This window comes from Mixophyes fleayi, chromosome 2 (assembly GCF_038048845.1).
Source record: "Mixophyes fleayi isolate aMixFle1 chromosome 2, aMixFle1.hap1, whole genome shotgun sequence".
Classification (NCBI taxonomy): Eukaryota; Metazoa; Chordata; class Amphibia; order Anura; family Limnodynastidae; genus Mixophyes; species Mixophyes fleayi.
The window spans coordinates 14,085,945-14,107,352 of NC_134403.1; the positions used below are offsets into that span (position 1 = coordinate 14,085,945).

At 44.1% G+C, this 21,408-nt stretch overlaps 1 protein-coding gene across 2 annotated transcripts in view; it reads left to right on the top strand.

Annotated features, from left to right (window-relative positions):
- The first annotated feature begins 5,681 nt into the window (after positions 1-5,681).
- FAM168A (family with sequence similarity 168 member A) overlaps positions 5,682-21,408 on the top strand; it is a 41,787-nt gene continuing 26,060 nt past the window's right edge. For both annotated transcript variants that reach the window (XM_075198528.1, XM_075198529.1), the window contains exon 1: positions 5,682-5,767. In XM_075198528.1, coding sequence (XP_075054629.1) covers positions 5,698-5,767 — 70 coding nt within the window. In that variant the 5' untranslated portion in view covers positions 5,682-5,697. The remainder of the gene's footprint in view (positions 5,768-21,408) is intronic.

Here is a 21,408-nt window from a genome sequence, read left to right on the forward strand (position 1 = left end):
TCTCTATATATAATATTGTGAGATTGAAGCTCTCTGCTACTCGGGAGAAGGAACTGAACTGTAGGTCCCATCGAACCATTATTTTTTTTTATTTATTTTTTTTAAATTTAGGGAGACCCTTTATCCTAAATTCATAAATTCATAAACATTTTGTAGTAAAGTAAACTAAATATAGAAATACTGATGTAACAGGCTTACTAATCGTTCTAAGATGTTGTGGCATTACATGCATACATACATGCATGCATACATACATAATACATGAATAAACATACATACATGAGTACGTACATACATACATGAATACGTACATACATGAATACGTACATACATGAATACGTACGTACATACATACATACATACATACGTACGTACGTACATAGATGAATACATACATACATACATGAATACGTACATAAATACATGAGTACATACATACATACATGAATACATACATACATGAATACGTACATATATACATGAATACGTACATACATGAATACATACATATATACATGAATACGTACATACATGAATACATACATACATACATGAATACATACATACATGAATACGTACATATGTACATGAATACGTACATATGTACATGAATACGTACATATGTACATGAATACGTACATACATGAATACGTACATACATGAATACATACGTACATACATGAATACATACGTACATACATGAATACATACATACATGAATACATACATACATGAATACATACATACATGAATACATACGTACATACATGAATACGTACATACATGAATACATACATACATGAATACATACATACATGAATACATACATATATACATGAATACATACATACATGAATACATACATACATGAATACATACATACATGAATACATACATACATACATGAATACATACATACATACATGAATACGTACATACATGAATACGTACATATATACATGAATACATACATACGTACATGAATACGTACATACATGAATACATACATACGTACATGAATACATACATACGTACATGAATACGTACATACATACGTACATACATGAATACATACATGAATACATACATGAGTACGTACGTACGTACATACATACATACATGAATACATACATACATGAATACATACATACGTACATACATGAATACGTACGTACGTACATGAATACATACATACATACATACATACATACATGAATACATACATGAATACATACATACATACATGAATACATACATACATGAATACATACATACATACATGAATACATACATACATACATATTTTTAGGACATTGTTGTAATTCTGATTTAAAAAGATTTCAATGAATATCTTGGAGTATTGTTATATATTAACCCCATAGATCAAGGTGACAGTATAAGACTTTGTTTACTGATGTATATAATTCATAGGGTTCACGATACAATCACTGTAAGACCCCGATCACCACAACACGTAGGACAGTATCAGGTCTCCTCTCCTCCATGTAATAAGGGTCTGTAGAGTCTATTTGCTGCATGAAGAATGAACGCTTCTCACGTCCACAGCTCGGCGTCTCCGGTAATAATAATGTGCAAAGTATTCAATAAGCAGAAAGCCTAAAACTGGAAGCGGCCAAGCAGAGAAATGTGCGATCAGCCAGAGGAAGTCAGATTATTACTTCTGAGGTGAGCGGTGAGGGGGGGATAGTGTGTGGGGGGGAGGTAAACATACCCCGGTACCTTCTTAGTTCTCCCTTGTCTGTTTTTGACATATTGATGTCAAACCTGGGAGCGGGTAAAGGTGGTGACTTTTTCAAGCTCTTAAACCAGCAGCACTTGCTGTGAATATAATTAAAATTTTAGTGCAACGTTTCCTGCAAATATTCCACCAGTATTTGACTGTAATCCACTTCATTCATTTATAGGAAGACCTACTTCTATATACCTACAACTCATACGGTTTTCCTTAAATATTGTAACTGGTGCCCAAACCCTCAGCTTTAGAGCGATCTTCGAGTCTGGGGCCACAGCTGGTGGTCTTAGTCCGCTGACTGTCGGAGATTCAGTACATTCTTTTCAGAACCAGCTCTTTTCTCCTTGTCATAATCTCCTAAATATACTACACCCAGACCTCTGTGTGCTCCAACACTTGTCATCGCCTACTCCTGCTGTACTTCTCTCGTGCTTCACCTAATTTCTGGACCCCCCCTCCACCCAATCAGATTCCACCGAGGACCTGCAATACTGGGATCTTCCAATAATGACGTGTGGTCACCTCATTTTACGTCATCGTAGTCTTACAAGAAGGTTTCTTTTACAACCAGTTCTGATAAAAGGTATAAAGATCATTATTGAATTTTGGTGGTTACTGATTTCTAAACTGAACTGAAAAGATCGATCTTCTGACAAATTCTTCTAGTTGGGTGGAAAAATGAACGTTCAAAAAACAGCAACAACAAATCTTGTTTAAAAGAACGACTGTAACTTTGCCGGAGAAGTAACAAAAGATGAATTGAGACTCTCTTCTATACAATTATGGCGTTATACAGTGAATTAGACAGGTAGGAATGAAAAGAAAGATTCTGGAAATTAAAGTTGTTTTTTATTTTTGTCACACCCCAAAATCTGATTCGGCTCATTGCCCCAATATAAGCTCACAGACCCTCCAGACACAGAATAAGTCCCGGATGTATGGGAAGTACTGTAGCAAGTATGCGCTAAAATAAACCTTGTGAATAGTAGAAGAGTTAATTGTCTGTAAGGTGTCTGCACACTCCTAAGGACGTGTGAAACTCTACAACATGACTGAGAGATGATTTTAATTGGTGAGAGAACAGATTTCTCCAATCACCACAATGATAAACAGGCTGTCTGTGTCTTGTATGTTATTTTTCCCTCTAGTTTTGAAATCCTTGTCCCTGAAAACGGATACGTAATGTGCTTATGGACAGCAGACTATTGATTTTCTCCCCTTGTAATACTGGCTTTGTGAAATCTCTGATGCGTAGAGGAATATTCTTGTCTCGTTGTAGAACAATAGAATCCGCAGATCTCTGAATTACTGCAGAGTTTGAGTCTAATAACACTAAGTGCATCCATCCATCTACATCTACCCGACCAATGAAAATGCAGCCTAGTTATTCCCCAACGTCTAGGGCATCACCAATGGAGCTTGCAATCTAATTTCCCTATAACAGGTACATAAATACGCATCCACACGCTAGAGCTCCATGCAGATAACCCCCGGGTCATTTTAGAACCCAGACAGATAGCAATACTGACCACTGTGCCATTGCTCCGCCCCCACAATTTACTCTGCATACTGAATGCAATTCTGACCATCTTCTCTGCGTTTTATTTATGCGTTTATAACAACTGTAACATTATTATGGGTATAATGGGTTAGACCGCTATTTTCCCGTCTTGCGTCCAGCAGCATTGTACGCCATTTCCCCGATAGTGTTGGTGTTTCCTGTGCTTCACATTGTAGTAATGGTCTGCGGATTCCTCCCTGTTAGTGTCCCTTTATTCATAGAACAGAAACATATTCTGTAGTGTTGTACAATAGGGGGTGGAGCGCAGGCTGGGACTCGGGGGGGCCCCTACTCACCAGTGCTCCCAGTTCTAGATACTCCTTAGGCTTAGTAATGTATAACCAGCTATTTATATATGTAAATTGAGTCTTTCTGCCAGTAATTGTAACTGAGAGACCGTTGTAGTTGGTAACAGCCAGGAGCCGGCCTAAGGATCTTCCTGTAATCCCGCAGAGAGGCGATATTACAGGAGAGAAGTGTAGCCGGCTGGCTCCTGCGGTACGATGAAGAGACGGCCTCTTATCTCTTCTCCCGCATACCACAGGCGGTACGAAGACGTGTTTTGATGTCACTGCAGATATCCTCTTATCGGCAGACCTCAGTCCCAAGCCACAGAAATGCTTCAACTCTCGTTATTGAAGATAATCCAGAAATCTCAAATGGAGCCGAGTGCTTAAATAGATGACGAGATCAATGGAGAAATATTACTGTTTGTATTATTATTATTATTATTATTATTATTATTATTATTATTATTATGGAGCCTATGTATTCTTACATGGCTGTACTATATGCCTTGAATTAAATTATAAAAAAAGAAGGTTTTTCTCTTGGTGCTGTATTGGCAATGGATACAAAACACTAATTGCAGGAGGTTTGCAATCCTCCAATAAACAATAACTGAAAAGAAAACATATGCAATAGTGTATACGTATCCAAACATCAACTATGAACCATGGATAAAATAAAATTACTGTTATTCCGCATATTTATAACTGTTGGGTTCCGCCTCCTACAACCTGTTACCACAACCGCTTAAAACACTTGTCAATTATTAAGCGGCATATTTGGTTATTACAATCATTTTCATTTTTGGACTTCTGGGATTAATATAACTCTGACTTTTTTTTATGTATAATCTTTTTCCCAGAGTGATTCCTTATATTATACAATCCGAGTAGCCTCTGAATATTCACACATGTGACCGAGATTTTATATGATTTTATATGCACATATATATTCCCCGTTTTATTGATACTTTGCCACTTATTGTTTGTGGCCTTGAATTAAATGCAGGAATTCTGAGTTTTAGCAAAGGGGCAGCGAGAACATAATTCAGAGAAACAAAGGGACCGTTCAAAGGGAACAAACTATGAAACTACGAGGAACTCTTCTGAAAGTCGCGTTAAACAAAGTGACCGTTTCTCTCACCATTGCTGGATGCACGCTGCCAATATTTTGGTTACGAACTTACGATACTGTTTATTGCAAATGTTACTGAAAGTATAAAAATAGGGAAGATTGGTTTATGGCTGGAAGGTTTTCAGGTCGGTTATAACCCTGTTTCATGATATTTGAGGAGGACAAGCCAGAAAGACACGTACAACAGGCCAAGAATGTGGCGGTGGAAATAGTTCTCTGAAAACTGCATGATGTAATGACACAGGTTATCCCAGGCCTTACATACCAGCACAAACCCAAACCGGAGGGGGAGAGGGCCCTGCCGGAGCTCTTACAATGAAAAGGGTGTTTGCTGGTTTTATATTTGCTTTTTCTTTTTTTTTTTCTTGTAGCGTCCTAACGTTTTACACAATGGACGGTTCTACCAACATAGTATAAGATGTTTGTATTATAAGATGGGCAGCATGGTGGCTCAGTGGTTAGCACTTCTGGCTCACAGCGCTGGGGTCATGAGTTCAATTCCCGACCATGGCCTTATCTGTGTGGAGTTTGTATGTTCTCTCCGTGTTTGCGTGGGTTTCCTCCGGGTGCTCTGGTTTCCTCCCACACTCCAAAACCATACTGGTAGGTTAATTGGCTGCTAACTAAATTGACCCTAGTCTCTGTCTGTGTGTGTGTGTGTGTGTGTGTGTGTGTGTGTGTGTGTGTGTGTGTGTGTGTGTGTGTTAGGGAATTTAGACTAAGCCCCAATGGGGCAGGGACTGATGTGAGTGAGTTCTCTATACTGCGCTTCGGCATTAGTGGCGCTATATAAATAAATGGTGGTGATGATGATGATTAATGCTATATCTATAATATTATACACTGATACATTGACACTGATTATGTCGTCGGTCGGTTGTGGATAGTTTGCCTGTATATATAACGTCTGTTCATTCTCCTTTTTGTATTTTGTCTTGCAGTAATCTCTCCGTCTTCCACGATGAATCCTGTTTACAGCCCTGTCCAGCCAGGGGCTCCCTATGGAAATCCGAAAAATATGACCTACGCAGGTATGGAGGATGTGAGAGGTTAAACTGTGTGAAAGTGCAGGGTCCTCTAAGGGACGGGTGCATGCATTGACCTTAAGAGAAATGACAACGTTAGATATTTGATACCTGACAACTAAGAATTGTATATCCCTGATGTGAAACATGACTTCACTATTGGCAAACTCCATAGCAATAATATACTGATCCCCGAAGGTAGCGGAAAACCCAGCCTGCTTTCATTTGGTAAAGTCTTTGCCATATCCTCCTGGGTGCTGGTTTTGTCGGACCTACAGGAATGTTTCAGTGGTTGAAGCTCAGATCCCGATTCACTCAGTGGAAGTTACTTACTAACGGCATGCAAATATGAATAACACAGCATCCAATCAGATCCCTGCTTTCATTGTCTAAGGGCTAAATTACACTAGTAATGTATCAAAGTGAAAACAAACATCTGTCTGGTTGCTATGGGCAACCGCACCACCGTTGTAACAGTTTTCAAGGCGCATAATGTTAATTAATGTCTGATTTGCTCTTGTCCTGGTTTACTGCATGTTATCACTTTGTTGGTGTAAGGTTTTTACCAAGGCCTCACGCCCACTGCTGTTGATCACTAGTGTTTGTAATACTGCTACAATACAGGTAAATGGGTGTAATAACCCCCTTCCTAATGGCCACCTACCAAGGGTGTGTTTAATAGCACTTCTGTTCGTTCCGTGACATTTTCCTCTACACATCTCACTTGTATTTACTGCAAGTAATCCCATAATGGAAGGTCACAGTGACCTCTAAAGTGTTACTAACCATCACATGCCAAATGTTTCATGTGTGTTTTTTTGTTTTTTTTTTATGCAAAAAAACAAAGTCCTAAAAATCTTCAATTTGTTCTGCTGATAGGTCATGTGACAGGCTGGATAGTGACCGCTGGCGCATGTTGTGATGTATGTAGCGGTTCTCTTACACTGTCGGCTGCTGGTCTTTCTTATTAATATTACTATGGAGGGTTTCAGCCTTCTTGCAGTTGGTTCTCGGTGATGCATTGTGTTCTTGTGGATTATGAATGCTTGTCCCCATATTGAGATACTGCACTGATTCTGGCTAGAACCGTATATACCATTTATAGGAAATCTATATGAAACTGGAGCAGACAAACAAAAAAAAATAGTAAGTCCCAGAGGGATTTGGAAACTGGGGAGAAAGGTGTTTTGGAGAGCAGAGGTACCAGAGGGGGTGAGAAGCAGAAAGAAACGTAAATGTCTGTGTACAGATTAATACCTGAAGGTCTATTGATGATGATGATCAAATATAATTCTAAAATCCGATTTCAATTACCTGTTTTGAATACTGCTGGATCTTTTTGCTTTGAAGCAACTCTGGGGAGTTAATTCTAGTGGTTGGGTTCTTAGTGCAGGAACAGACACCCCCATTACAGAACGTTACGGAGCGCGGGTTAAATGCTTTGTATGACTGACGGGGGGATTGCCAAAAACCCCAATTTTGTATCCCAGTGTCAGCCCCTTGTGGCCGCAGACAGGTTACATTGTCTCTCTCTCCCAGAGCCAAAAATGTGATTTATAAGCTTCATTTTACAGGTGTCCTAGCCAAGGAGGGTTCCATCCACCCACTGGTAGCTGTGTAAGTCCCTCCCCTGTACAGCCTCTGTTCTCCCAGTCCGTTACCAGTATGCACCTCTTAGGGTCACCACCAGGTGTCCGCAATCTGCCCATTCTGCTCACACATAGTTACAAAGCAGTTTATTGAGTTACTGATTGCACAGCTTAGCCTGAGTGTAGGCTGAATATTCAGCCAATACTCTGACCCCTCTCATACTGCCCCATAGTACCCTATGTTGCAGATGTGGTCTGACCAGTGACTTATACTATGGTAATACTATATTTGCATTATGTGTGTTTTGTGTAGACTGTTTCACCCATCTTATTTGTTGTTGCTCTGTATTTCAGTCTTAACGCTGTTATAAAGTCCTCCGATGTGTTAGACTCTCTGAAATACTCTGTCCTCCTCCTCACGTTGCAGCTAGAACGGCGAATACCCTCCAGCTATTCCCTGGTTATACGTGCGGTTCTTTATTAAGGACAGAGCAGCTCAGATCACCGCAGTGAGTTTGTAGACAGCCTAACGTGATAATCTGCCTTTCTAGCCCCATAGTTAGTGCTAATAGGAGGAATATGTCACCGCTATTGTCTTTCTAAATTTAGAAATAATGTGCAGCTGCTTTCAGAGGTTTCACAACATGCAAAAGAACATTACGTTCTGTGTAAGGTCAGATAATGTGCTGATCTCTCGCTGAAATGCCATCGCTTTCTTATACACTAAGAACAGAGCGTTCCACAGCGACGACGAGAGGACAGATATTTCTCTGCTAAGCCCATTATCGGTAATGTGTGTAGGCAGAATGCCAATAGATCAGGCTGGATCCTCCGTAGGAACTTTCTGTCGAGTGGGGAACATTGGTTCTATGATGAGAGTTGTGAGTTGTTCTAGATGACCCGTGGCAAGGGAGTGGGTGTTTTGGTGTAAATTAAGTTGTTAGAAGTGCTAAAAAAAACTTCATATAAGAAATATAGACACCCAATCGGAGGAGCATAAACAAGCATATAAAGCTAGTCTAAGGGACAAAACACAGTAAAACCCGCTAAAGCATAAATGGCTAGAACAACGAAACATTCCTTCAGGGAAAGCAGATGGGGTGGATATGTTGTTGGAGACAAGGAAATTGCAGACTGTAGAAGTTACTATTTTTGTTCTGTATTTACTGTTGGAAATTCAAAGTGGTCATCTACACTAGAGGGGGAAAATATCCTACTATAGTGTAGACACAAATATGCTTACTATAGAAAAGGTTAAGTTACTTGAACTCTCAAATTTAAATGGATGCATCAATGGATTCAGACAGTATGCATCCAAAGGTATTAAAAGAACGGAGTGTCCTGCTCGCAGCGCCATTAACTAAACCGTTTAACCAATCGCTGCTGACGGGTGTAATTCCTGGTGATTGGAGAATGACTGATGTAGTTTCACTACACTAAGATAGCAGTAGGGGAGAATGTGATAACTACATAAATAGCAATATCCGCGACAGCATTGGTTACATGCTGGGAGATCCATATCTGATTCTGTAACTAAAGTGACACATCGGGGTGAAAGAGTGGACAGGGCTTATTTAGATTTTAGGAAGGTATTTGGTGCAATATTCCACAATAAATGAATGCAGAAACTGATAATCCTCAGATTTGTCTTAGATGGGAAATGGATAAAGTTTCGGCTAACGGAGAGGAGAGTGTTGTAGCCAATGGTGTCCGCCCAGTGGTAGGGCTGGTAACCAAAATCTGACAAAGAATTCACAATGACTGGTGATGTAATATCGGTAACAGCTGAGGAGAGGAACAAAAAACCCATCAAGATGCTTAGAGGAGCGAAGAAGCAGAGATCATAAGATAGAAACAATCAAAGTATTAATAGAGTTCAGGAAGGCAGTATATTTATTATTAAGAGGGTCTCTCAAACAAGGAGACAAACTTTGAAATTGGTGGAAGGACGATTGAGAGGGAACATAAGGAGTAACTTTCTCACAGAAAGGTCGATAGATCCATGAATTAAGGTGGAGACTCAAACCGGAAGTAATTGAAGAATGCTTAGGACAAATATATCGTTCTTGGTAACGTTGTATCGTCCTCTAATAAAGTGACAATTGGGTGCTGTATTGGAGGTAACGAGGTCCGGTGCAAGACTGATACTGAGTGTACTGTGGACAGGATATTGTCTGGCTGAGGTAATGTAGGAATGAAGGAGAGAAGCTGTAGGTGTTGCCTAAATGCCGTGTTTGCACATTGTGAAGTACGGTATGATTCCGATCTCGCTCTCCAGCATGCCTGGGCTATATCCGAAAATGGCAACCCTAGTGAAATGTATTATCTTTGACTAATGATGGCAATGATAAGGATGTCTTACATGCACAACATGTACTGTAAAGTGATTACTTACTACCTGTAATTTGCAGGTCAATAGGGATTACTGATCTGCAGATAGAGCCCATGAACTATGATTTATCGGCATTGCATTAAGCCATACTTCCTGCTTGTAATTGTCTTTATGTTTTATTGTGAGATGTTTTGATGCACACAAGCAATGGTTACTGACACACAGGAGGCTGGCAGTTGAAGACCAGTTGGGTCCTGTATTACGGGGGTGTAAAATGTCACTATGATTAGTGTAAAAATGTGCACTTTACACCCTGTGGTTATTGCATGCTCCCCAGCCCAGCAGTGATGGGTGATTATCAGTTTCTCTTGCAGCTCCTGGCTGGCAGTCATCCTCCTTTCATGTAGACGGAGAGCTGGGCTAGAATGTTAATGCCTCTGCAGCTAGCAGTGATTGATTAGGTCCCACAGTCCTGGCTCACAGCACAGGAAGAAAATATTGCATCAGTGACTTTCTCTGGCACTGTTCTTATAACTGAGTCCTGAAAGACTTCTCAGTATAGCTGGCTGTGTTCTCACTAGTCTCCCCCTTCTCTTCCTCCCCTCCCCATCCTGTCTCATCTGTCTTTTCTGCTGTTTCCTTGCTATTATTCTATCTCGCTCAGCTTTCTGTTCTTTCTATTTACACACTTTCTCCTTCTGTTTCTCTTCTTTCACATCTTCCTTTCTCTCTCTGGACCGCCTCCCCCTCTCCTCTCTCTCTGGCCCCCTCTCCTCTCTAGCAATCTCCCCCTTCACACCCTCTCTCTCTCCCTCCCCTCTCTCTCTCGTCCTCGCTCGACCCCTCTCTCTTTGAACACCCCCCTCTCTCTCTCGCTCGACCTCCCCCCTCTCTCTCTCGCTCGACCTCCCCCCTCTCTCTCTCGCTCGACCTCCCCCCTCTCTCTCTCGCTCGACCTCCCCCCTCTCTCTCTCGCTCGACCTCCCCCCTCTCTCTCTCGCTCGACCTCCCCCCCCTCTCTCTCGCTCGACCTCCCCCCCCTCTCTCTCGCTCGACCTCCCCCCTCTCTCTCTCGCTCGACCTCCCCCCCCTCTCTCTCGCTCGACCTCCCCCCTCTCTCTCTCGCTCGACCTCCCCCTCTCTCTCTCGCTCGACCTCCCCCTCTCTCTCTCGCTCGACCTCCCCCTCTCTCTCTCGCTCGACCTCCCCCCTCTCTCTCTCGCTCGACCTCCCCCCTCTCTCTCTCGACCCCCCCCCCCTCTCTCTCTCGACCCCCCCCCTCTCTCTCTCGCTCGACCTCCCCCCTCTCTCTCTCGCTCGACCTCCCCCCTCTCTCTCTCGCTCGACCTCCCCCCCCTCTCTCTCGACCCCCCACTCTCTCGCTCGACCTCCCCCCTCTCTCTCTCGCTCGACCTCCCCCCTCTCTCTCTCGCTCGACCTCCCCCCTCTCTCTCTCGCTCGACCCCCCTCTCTCTCGACCCCCCCTCTCTCTCTCGCTCGACCTCCCCCCTCTCTCTCTCGCTCGACCCCCCTCTCTCTCGACCCCCCCTCTCTCTCTCGCTCGACCCCCCCCTCTCTCGCTCGACCCCCCCCTCTCGCTCGACCCCCCCCCCCTCTCGCTCGACCCCCCCCCCCTCTCGCTCGACCCCCCCCCCCCCCTCTCGCTCGACCCCCCCCCCCTCTCTCGCTCGACTCCCCCTCTCTCTCGCTCGACTCCCCCTCTCTCTCGCTCGACCCCCCTCTCTCTCGCTCGACCCCCCCCCTCTCTCGCTCGACCCCCCCCCCTCTCTCGCTTGACCCCCCCCCTCTCTCTCTTGACCCCCCCCCTCTCTCTCTCTTGACCCCCCCCTCTCTCTCTCTTGACCCCCCCCTCTCTCTCTCTTGACCCCCCCCTCTCTCTCTCTTGACCCCCCCCTCTCTCTCTTGATCCCCCCTCTCTCTCTTGACCCCCCCCCCTCTCTCTCTCTTGACCCCCCTCTCTCTCTCTTGACCCCCCTCTCTCTCTCCCGACCCCTCTCTCTCTCTCTTGACCCCCCTCTCTCTCTCTCTTGACCCCCCTCTCTCTCTCTCTTGACCCCCCTCTCTCTCTCCCGACCCCCCTCTCTCCCGACCCCCCCCCTCTCGCCCGACCCCCCCCCCTCTCGACCCCTCTCTCTCGCTCGACCCCCCTCTCTCTCGCTCGACCCCCCTCTCTCTCGCTCGACCCCCCTCTCTCTCGACCCCCCTCTCTCTCGCTCGACCCCCCTCTCTCTCGCTCGATATCCCCTCTCTCTCTCTCTCTCTCGTCCTCGCCCGACCCCCCCTCGCGCTCTCTCGTCCTCGCCCGACCTCGCCTATCCTCGCGCTCTCTCGTCCTCGCCCGACCTCACGCTCTCTTCCTCGCCCGACCTCGCGCTCTCTCGTCCTCGCGCTCTTTCGTCCTCGCGCTCTCTCTTCCTCGCCCGACCACGCGCTCTCTCTTCCTCGCGCTCTCTCTTCCTCGCCCGACCTCGCGCTCTCTCTTCCTCGCGCTCTCTCTTCCTCGCCCGACCTCGCTCTCTCTCTTCCTCGCTCTCTCTCTTCCTCGCGCTTTCTCTTCCTCGCGCTTTCTCTTCCTCGCGCTCTCTCTTCCTCGCCCGACCTCGCGCTCTCTCGTCCTCGCGCTCTCTCGTCCGTCCTCGCGCTCTCTCGTCCTCGCGCTCTCTCGTCCTCGCGCTCTCTCGTCCTCGCGCTCTCTCGTCCTCGCCCGACCTCGTCCTCGCCCGACCTCGTCCTCGCCCGACCTCGTCCTCGCCCGACCTCGTCCTCGCGCTCTCTCGTCCTCGCCCGACCTCGTCCTCGCCCGACCTCGTCCTCGCGCTCTCTCGTCCTCGCCCGACCTCGTCCTCGCCCGACCTCGTCCTCGCCCGACCTCGCGCTCTCTCGTCCTCTCGCTCTCTCTTCCTCGCCCGACCTCGCGCGCTCTCTTCCTCGCCCGACCTCGCGCTCTCTCTTCCTCGCCCGACCTCGCGCTCTCTTGTCCTCGCGCTCTCTCTTCCTCGCCCGACCTCGTCCTCGCGCTCTCTCTTCCTCGCCCGACCTCGTCCTCGCCCGACCTCGCGCTCTCTCGTCCTCGCGCTCTCTCGTCCTCGCGCTCTCTCTTCCTCGCCCGACCTCGCGCTCTCTCGTCCTCGCGCTCTCTCGTCCTCGCGCTCTCTCGTCCTCGCGCTCTCTCGTCCTCGCGCTCTCTCTTCCTCGCCCGACCTCGCGCTCGCCCGACCTCGCGCTCGCCCGACCTCGCGCTCTCTCGTCCTCGCGCTCTCTCTTCCTCGCCCGACCTCGCGCTCTCTCTTCCTCGCCCGACCTCTCGTCCTCGCCCCTTATACTTTACAGTAGGTGACGTAATATTCCTTATAATACACGTTTTCCACATGAGCTCTGCCGTGATGACATCAGAACTCACAGATTATACAGATATTATTTATTTTATAAATATGTAATACACAAGTGATGTTACTAGATGTATAAACTCATCTAATGTCTATATACATCTTGAGCTCTGAGGACTTCTCTTATAATCAGTGACTTTTTATGTCTGTGTTGTGTATTATACAGAATAATGCACCCCGTCCTATAAATTATTATTGTGCTTTTAGGCTTATCGACTTGTAATATCAATATAATTTACAGTAGGGTGTACACCCTACCCTCATATTACCATCACTTGTGTATATATAAGGAGATAATGTATTCTGCTGCATATTGTGGCAGAGGGTTTCAGTGCCTGGCGCATAACGTGGTTCAGAAAATCTAATTTAGCTGTCAGTGATGTGTTCAGATGCAGTCTAATATTAAACCTTTGTTTCCATGACAACGGGATAAACTCTTCTCCGTCACAGTCCACACATCCAGCCGTCAGTAGTCCGACGGTTACCGTGGAGATGCACATTCCATACAGCCCAGGATGTTATATTACACCCTGACACAGAGCTGGGAGTTTTAATAATTCTTATTATTATCCTTTTATTTTTACCTCATAAATCAACAGATGAACAATATGAAAATAAATACATTTTTATTCCCAGCGCCGAAACTTTCTGGAGCTGCTCTCCGGTTACTTGCCGGCGCCGCAGCACCCATACGTTTAATACTCATTCATTACTTTTAAAAATACATTACTCACTCCCCTGCGCTGTGGAGGGTTAACCCACTGGTTGGTGTGCCCCAGTTTTACTCTTCCAGCGCCGCAGCGCACATAATAAATACATTTATTTTTAATATATATCTTTTTTTTAACTATCTATTTTACACACGCAGCCCCTAGCGCCGGTGAATTAATCCCTCCAACACCGGGTATTGTCCCTCCCAGTTCCGGAACACATTTAAAGATGGCTGCTGCACACGTTTGGCAGACAGACAGTGGATCCGGCCACACAGGTGGAGAATGATTTATTGTTGCAGGGTCTTTAACAGAATCTGAAACGTAAGTTAAGAATTTTCTCCAAATTGTCCCCTTCTGTGTCTTTTTCTTTGTTAATGCAGTTGGTTGCGGACAATGCCAGTGCACCGTTTCTTGTGCAGGATTCCCAGACACTGCCTGCTACTTCTCTATCCCAGTGTGGGGGAAAATGTTGATGTTTTGGTAATATACCAGTAATTCACAGCCGCACTTCCAATTAATCGGAACTTGTGTCATTTCCATCATCCGTATAGCACTGTGTCCCCATGACCACCTGCGTGGTTTAGTTGGAGTCTAGGAATATGACCCAGAAACTCAAGAGCTCGGCACTCATGAAATATCCGCATTGGAGACCTAAATCCCAACTCATTTTTTTTTTTCTTAAAAATTAGCAATTATCGCATGGTGTCTTTTTGTTGTCATTTTTCTGGGTGAACGCCCTAAAAATCAGGTTTTATCTGGAAGCTCAGAGAGGATTGTCCCCACTTTGTACTCGCGCTCAGATAGCTGAGACTTTGATCTATAACCTAAGTAGAAATTGTTTCACATTTCGTTTCTGCTGAGGGGGAGAGAAAAGCTGCGGTATCAATTCCTGCTAATTGTGAATGACATAACTTCATTATCCAATCTGCTAGAAACTGCAAAACCTAATGAGCTTTTATAGCCCCTAAATTTAATTTGAGACTGCGTGTGCAATTTAAATGTGATAAAGGGAATTTCTTGAATTTTGCATTCGCCTCCGCTGCTGTAATTGGAAGCTCTTTTTATTTTTTCTTCTTTCTTTCTTTCCCCTCCTGGTAATTTGGCTGGAAAGCGGCCATTGTATTGAAGGTGTTGTGCATATTGTTTGGCGATTATTGTATAATTCGCTGCTGTATCACTATCCGGACTCCTGTGACTGCCGGTGGGGGGATCGTCTCCTCCTTCGTACCGTTCGTGTATCGATTCTCTGTTGTGTGATCTGATCGTCAAAGTTGCTGAAATGCCAGAGCTGAGCTTTGAATGCAGAGAAAATGTTCATCCCATAAAATAAAAAAAATTATAGTATGTATGTAGGTGTAAATAAAATAAGGACAACCTCTTAGATTTTTACATTTTATAATTTTGTTTAATGACACAGCTCTGTTAATTTAGGCCTTTTTCCCCTCAGTTATTACACAAAGCTTTGTATTAGATGGAGAGAGCTATATATAGCTCAGGCCTCTGGGAGTAGGCGGCGAGTGCAGATTATCAAAATAATTGTGTACGCCTGGTGGTGTGATACCTGCTGTGATGAAACGAGTGTGATAACACTGTTACCATCCTGTTCCTCGTTTCTCACATAATGTGGATGATAGCAAGTACTTTTTATAGCCCTTGCTTCTGTTCTTCAGCTCAACAGACTACAACTGCAGTGTCTAATTACATGTGATTAAGGGGACATTGTAGCTCCTTGTAAACATGTATATTGTTTATTGTATATTGGTGATGTGGCAGTCAGGTTGTTATTCATTGTCCTTAAAGTGAAGGACAGGGGGGTTATGGGTATTGATCAGGTTGCAAGATACTGGAGGGAGTGTTCATACTGGGATTTGATTCAGGAAGGTGCAGTGTAGCTGGTTCTGAGTTTTCGTTCTCTACCAATGGACTACAGCTGCAGCTAAGAGGAGAACTCCATGGGCCTTTAAGTCAGGACATCCAGGTGACTGTAGCTCCTTAAGCTAGTGGGGTAAGGGACAGATGATGTAGTAAACCTGCCTGGTATTTATTTACTGTGGGTACATAATAATCTAGTGATTGTTTTTAATAGAATAAATGTATTGCTTTATTTCCTAATTGCATTTGCCTGAGTGACTATATGAATCCTAGAAGGTACTGGGTAGACTTCCCTGGCATAGGAAGGCACCCCTGGGTGACCAGTCAGCATGAAGTGGGTAGAATTAGGCCAGATAAACCCGGTATCTTCACACCTGCCTGGGAAACAGAGCATATAGATTCTTCCTCTGGTGTCCTCCCTGTGCCGTGTATCGGTGATAGCCAGCACAGGAACTAGCTGTACACCGTGTAATGTGCTGGGTTGGAGAGATGGTCTGTGCATTCACCACTTAGCATATATAATGTACATAGTTACTGCGTCTCACTCACTTACACAGAAACATGGCTTACTTCTAATAATCTTACTATGTGTGTGTATAGTATTAGAATTGGTTAAGGCCCTCACACATGTGGGGCATTTGTTTGGAGAGTTAATACTTCCAGACCGTATTGACACAAAACAATCAGATGACCTGTTTATTCCACATACCCTGCCTTACGAAGGCGGCCAGCGTCTCTAAGAAAACCTAAAATCGTCTTATGAGCTGCCGAATGTGCGACAGACGGGATGAACCTTCATAAATGCTCTCCAACAACGCTGTACTGTGATCATATTTACTCCGTTCTGTTCTTTGTCAGGGTTTCTGTCTTCTGTTTTACAGTGGAATTGATTGTAATATTATCACACTGCCCCTCCAGCTCTGTTATTATTACAGTAATCCATTATTTATAAAGTGCAGCGGTTTTATGCAGAGCTGTAACATTTGTAGGTGGTACGAGAGGTGCACAGACAGACAATACATAGGACTGCCATACAAACAGAGACAAGGGTGAAGGGGGCCTTGCTCGCAAGAGCTTACAATCCAAATTGTTGTAGCTATTGTGAGCCTTTCACACCTTTAAGTGACTGCCTTTGTAGGTATAGAGTGGCTTTAACATACCAAGTCCCAATATTAATACGACAGCTCAGATTTTCAGCATTTGTAAGATGCGGTAAGGTTTGGTAGTTTGGGGAGTAGTATGGACCGTTATGGCCATGACTTGGTGGGTCTGGGGGTTGCTGGAGGGGTGTGGAGCCTTCTTGTCAGGAGGCTTGAAAGTCAGGCTTCGTTTATTTGACAGTAAGCTGTATCTGTGGGTTCTCTCATGTCCATGTCAGTGGGTAGTAACAGGGGAACCCCACTGAGGACAGCGATGCCAAGCCTACGCTCCATGCCCGGATCCGGCTGGTGAGCTGCTGCGAGGAATATAATACACATCAGGGGCACCCTTTCTAGTTTAATCTGATTTTCTCTTATTTATGGGACAGTGCCCTCATGTTTTTAACACTGTATTTGTGTTGTGTGTGCAGGACAGTAAATGTGATAATATTAGGAATCACATGAACCTGAAACTAGTATATCACATCTGGACCATCCCCTTCATTTCTGCCAATGGTTGTGTTTTCTCCTAAGATACTGCATGGATTACCTTATCTGTGTCTACGTAAAGACCCTTCTATGGGTGTCAATGTGTCTATGAGTGGTCCCCGGAGATCCCTTGTGGTCTGTCCCCCTCTCCCACCCAAACATCTGATAGTGAATCTATCTGCAGTATAAAAGGGGAGAGGTGCATTGAGAGGGGGATATTTAACGTACACATAGAGGAGAAGGTTTTATCTGGAAATAGAGCAAGAACAATGGTTGTGCGTTAGTCAGACTGTAACTGTATCAAGTGCTCTCAGAGAACTTCTTTATGTCCATGTATTTCTTTATAACTCCATTAGATAAATAATACAGGAAAGCTTTAGAAATAATTGCACCTTCTGCAGAGCCTGAGATTTACACTGACCAGTCAGTGTCTGCGCAGAGATCATTGTCTATTGTAATATCTCTATGCATTGTCTGCTGACCCTTGTAAGTAGACATCCTGTAGATCGTAGTGTTTTACTCCCTTTTAAATCTCATCTGCAGACGTCTCTAGTACCAGTCAGTGTTCTCCCCAGAAAATGTTGCCAGCCGGGTGGCATTAAGAAGTAGCTGGGTGGGGGGAGTGCAATACTTTGTAATAATATGGAAAAATGTTGGAGGTTATTGCCCACACCTGCCAGGACTGGTCAGACTGGTGGTCAGTGGTCTAACACACACTGCTGGCTGTAGTGCTCAAATGGTGTCTGTTCTAATAGGAGAAACAATGGTTTATTCTATTATATAGGACTCTGTTGGGCTCCAAGAGCCGGGTGACTAGTAAACCAGCCGGGTGGAGCACGCAGGAAATAAGTGCTGTGGAGAACACTGACAGTTATACAGCACGCTACAAATATATCCTTCTAACTGTAATGACTGTCAGCCGGTCACTGTTCTTCTAGTGGGCTGAAGCTTGAGTGTGCAGACAATGTACATACATAATAATACTTATATTGTAGAGAAACTAGTGGAACGTATATCGGGACATTATTTGCACTTCACATGCACAAAGATTAGATTCACAATATTTTACACAAATTGTTACAGACCACACACTATATATAACTTGCGGTCATATGAATGGCTATTGTGTACATAGCTGCTTCTTTTATTAGGCCCAGTGGGTTTATCAGTCGGAGGAAAGACTAAACTTTTTATTATGAATTGTCACTCAACAAATTGATTTTTTTGTTATCCTTGAAAGAAATATATTGTATAATGTTTGTGGGATGTGCGTCTGGTCCTCTAAGTATAACGTAGTGAGGCAAGGTGGGGTAACTTTGTAGCCACTCAGCACATCACGGGGAATCCATTGCAGTCAGGACAATTATCAGCATCGCCACGGGAACGGGCAGAGTGAGGGTACCGCAGAGCGTTTCCTGTACAATGCTGATAACTAATGTCTGACACCAGCAGCTTAGGCTGTGGACGGACGCGGGAGCACATTGGCACACATACATTAAAGGTCTCTATTCCATTATTTCCATATACTTCCCCTTCACACGGAGCCATCAGATCTGCCTGAAATCCCTTTGTGTCAGATATTTTGTAACACATTCTCCAACCTTATTTAACCATGTGATAAGGGGAGATATGACTTTTAACCTATAACTTCTGTTTTCGGGAATCTACAGAGAAATGCAGAGAGTGCCTTATTGTGCGCCTGCAGCAGGCTGACCTGTGACTTTCCAGCAGTTGTGGAACTACAAGTTCCAGAATGTAATGCCAGTCCCGGCATTCTCTCTTTACAAGTGGGTAATACTGAGCTGTATATAGTGGGGGTTAGGGAAAGTATTCTGCTGCTGACTGTGAACGTAGACGCTTGTAATGCGGCTACTGATTGTATTGTCAGTGCACCTTTACTTATTCTAGGTACATATTTAATTTCAGTATAATTTCAAGTTATATTATTATGCTTAACTTTTATAGAACACCAACATGTTACGCAGCACTTTACAGAGGAAGACCAATCATTCACATGTCGCTGCCCCAGTGGAGCTTACGATCTAATTTCTCAACCGGACAACTTAGGGCGTCAGTAGCCAATTACCCAGAGCATCTGGAGGAAACCTAAACGCAAACACGGATAGAACATACAAACTGCACACAGATAGGGCTCTCATTGAAAGACGTGGCCCCAGCGCCGTGAGCCAGCAATGTTAACCACTGTGCCACCATGCCGCCCAGTCCAATGCTGTTATCTTTCCCACAATTCCTTTTGGCATGTATGTCAAACAAGACAATCATGGTGTGCGGTTCCATATAAAATAATAAACCTGTTTACACCACGCACATGCACAAATAATTATAGGCTGCATTTTAAAAAAATTGCAGCTAAATGCAATACATTCAAACACAGCAGTGTGTGCAAACACATTATTACAGCAATTACCTTCTGTCCATTTTCATGTATTTACTATGCAGAAACAAAAACACATAAATTGCCTAGGTGTGTAGGTACCATAACAAAAATCCCATGATATGCTTGCTCTAAACTTGGGTCACCGTACTGTGTCGAGATGTGGGATGGATGGTTGCAGAACTATGGCAGCTTTCAGTGAGCAACTACAGAATAATGTCTGACATCAGAGCGACGATATCCTATAAATGATCAGCAAGTTTCTCCTGATACAGCTACTGTGTGTGTATGTATGTATATGTGTGTGTGTGTATATATATATATATATATATATATATATATATATATATATATATATATATATATATATATATATATATATATATATATGTGTGTGTGTGTATCTATCTCCATATCTATCTCTATCTATCTACATCTTTGGCAGGGATAAATGCTATTTCACGGTGGTCTACTTTGGTGATTTGGGGATTATAGCAGCTTATTTTCCATGTATAAAGAGCCCCTTAACACCATTTTCTCACTGAGACGAGGAATGTGAGACGGAAGCTCGTCTCTTCTGACTCATTTACCCTCTTACTGCCGGATGAATAATTTACTGCGAGGTGTTACGTTAATGTGCTATCCTCTTACAGCAGCTATTACTTTACTGTCGGAACCAAAACCCGTAATTACGGACTAACCTGGGACGGGTCATGGACTAACATAATGAGCTATCGGCCTGAAACTGCATTTATCAAGTGTTTCTGCTCTAGTTTTATTAATGAATAAATAATATTAAATATTATTAGTATTACATATGATATGAATATAAAAACACTGGTAACCTGAGCACTTGGTTAACACGAACGTTCATTAACAAGCTCCCCGGGCACTTCAAATTTATGTAACGTGTGGACTGGATTTTGTTGGGCATCATCCGCTTCACGGTACCCAGGCCTGTGCCCCTTTACCATGAGAAAAGGCAGAGAAATGCCATTCAGGGATTGTGTTTAAAGTAAGATTAAATACTATCAATATATTCATATTTAAAGAGCTTGAATTGTTGCCCAGCACCATGGAGCCCAAACTTTGTCCAGTGTTTCCTTAGGTCTTCTATGATAAGTTTTATAGACACATATGTGGCATAACTCTCATGAGAGAGGCTCTCAGATACAACTATCTATTATTGGACACCCAGCACTAGCCGTATAGTGTGTAATCTGGCTCCGATGTGCGCCGTGAACCTGGTGAATTCCACTCACAGCTCAGCCCCTTCCTCCTCCATCATTAATAATATATGGCTATATTCTGCCTGCTCCTTCTAAATGAAGCTTATGGAAGCTGCTGCATCAGCAACACTTCCTGCTAACTGAACACGCACGGTTCACCCTCCTCCTGCAGATAGCTTATTTCAAGTGCGACCACTTCCTAAAAGCTCAGCCACTTGGCCTGCGCAGTGCACAGTCCTTAGCGTCGCTCTTCTGGCACATCAGATACATAACTTCAGTGGTGGGGAGTTGGGGAAGGACGGGGTGAGAGAGAGCGTGGCAGAAATTCTATATTGGCAGGAAAACTGCCCAGGTTTGATGGGGCTTCTGACACTGTCAATGTCTCAGTAAGTGGTATAATTGCCTCACAGTATTATAGTTTATAAAGCTTCATGCCCCATTACGTAGCTCGATTATAAGTTACACAACCCATGTTTCAGGAT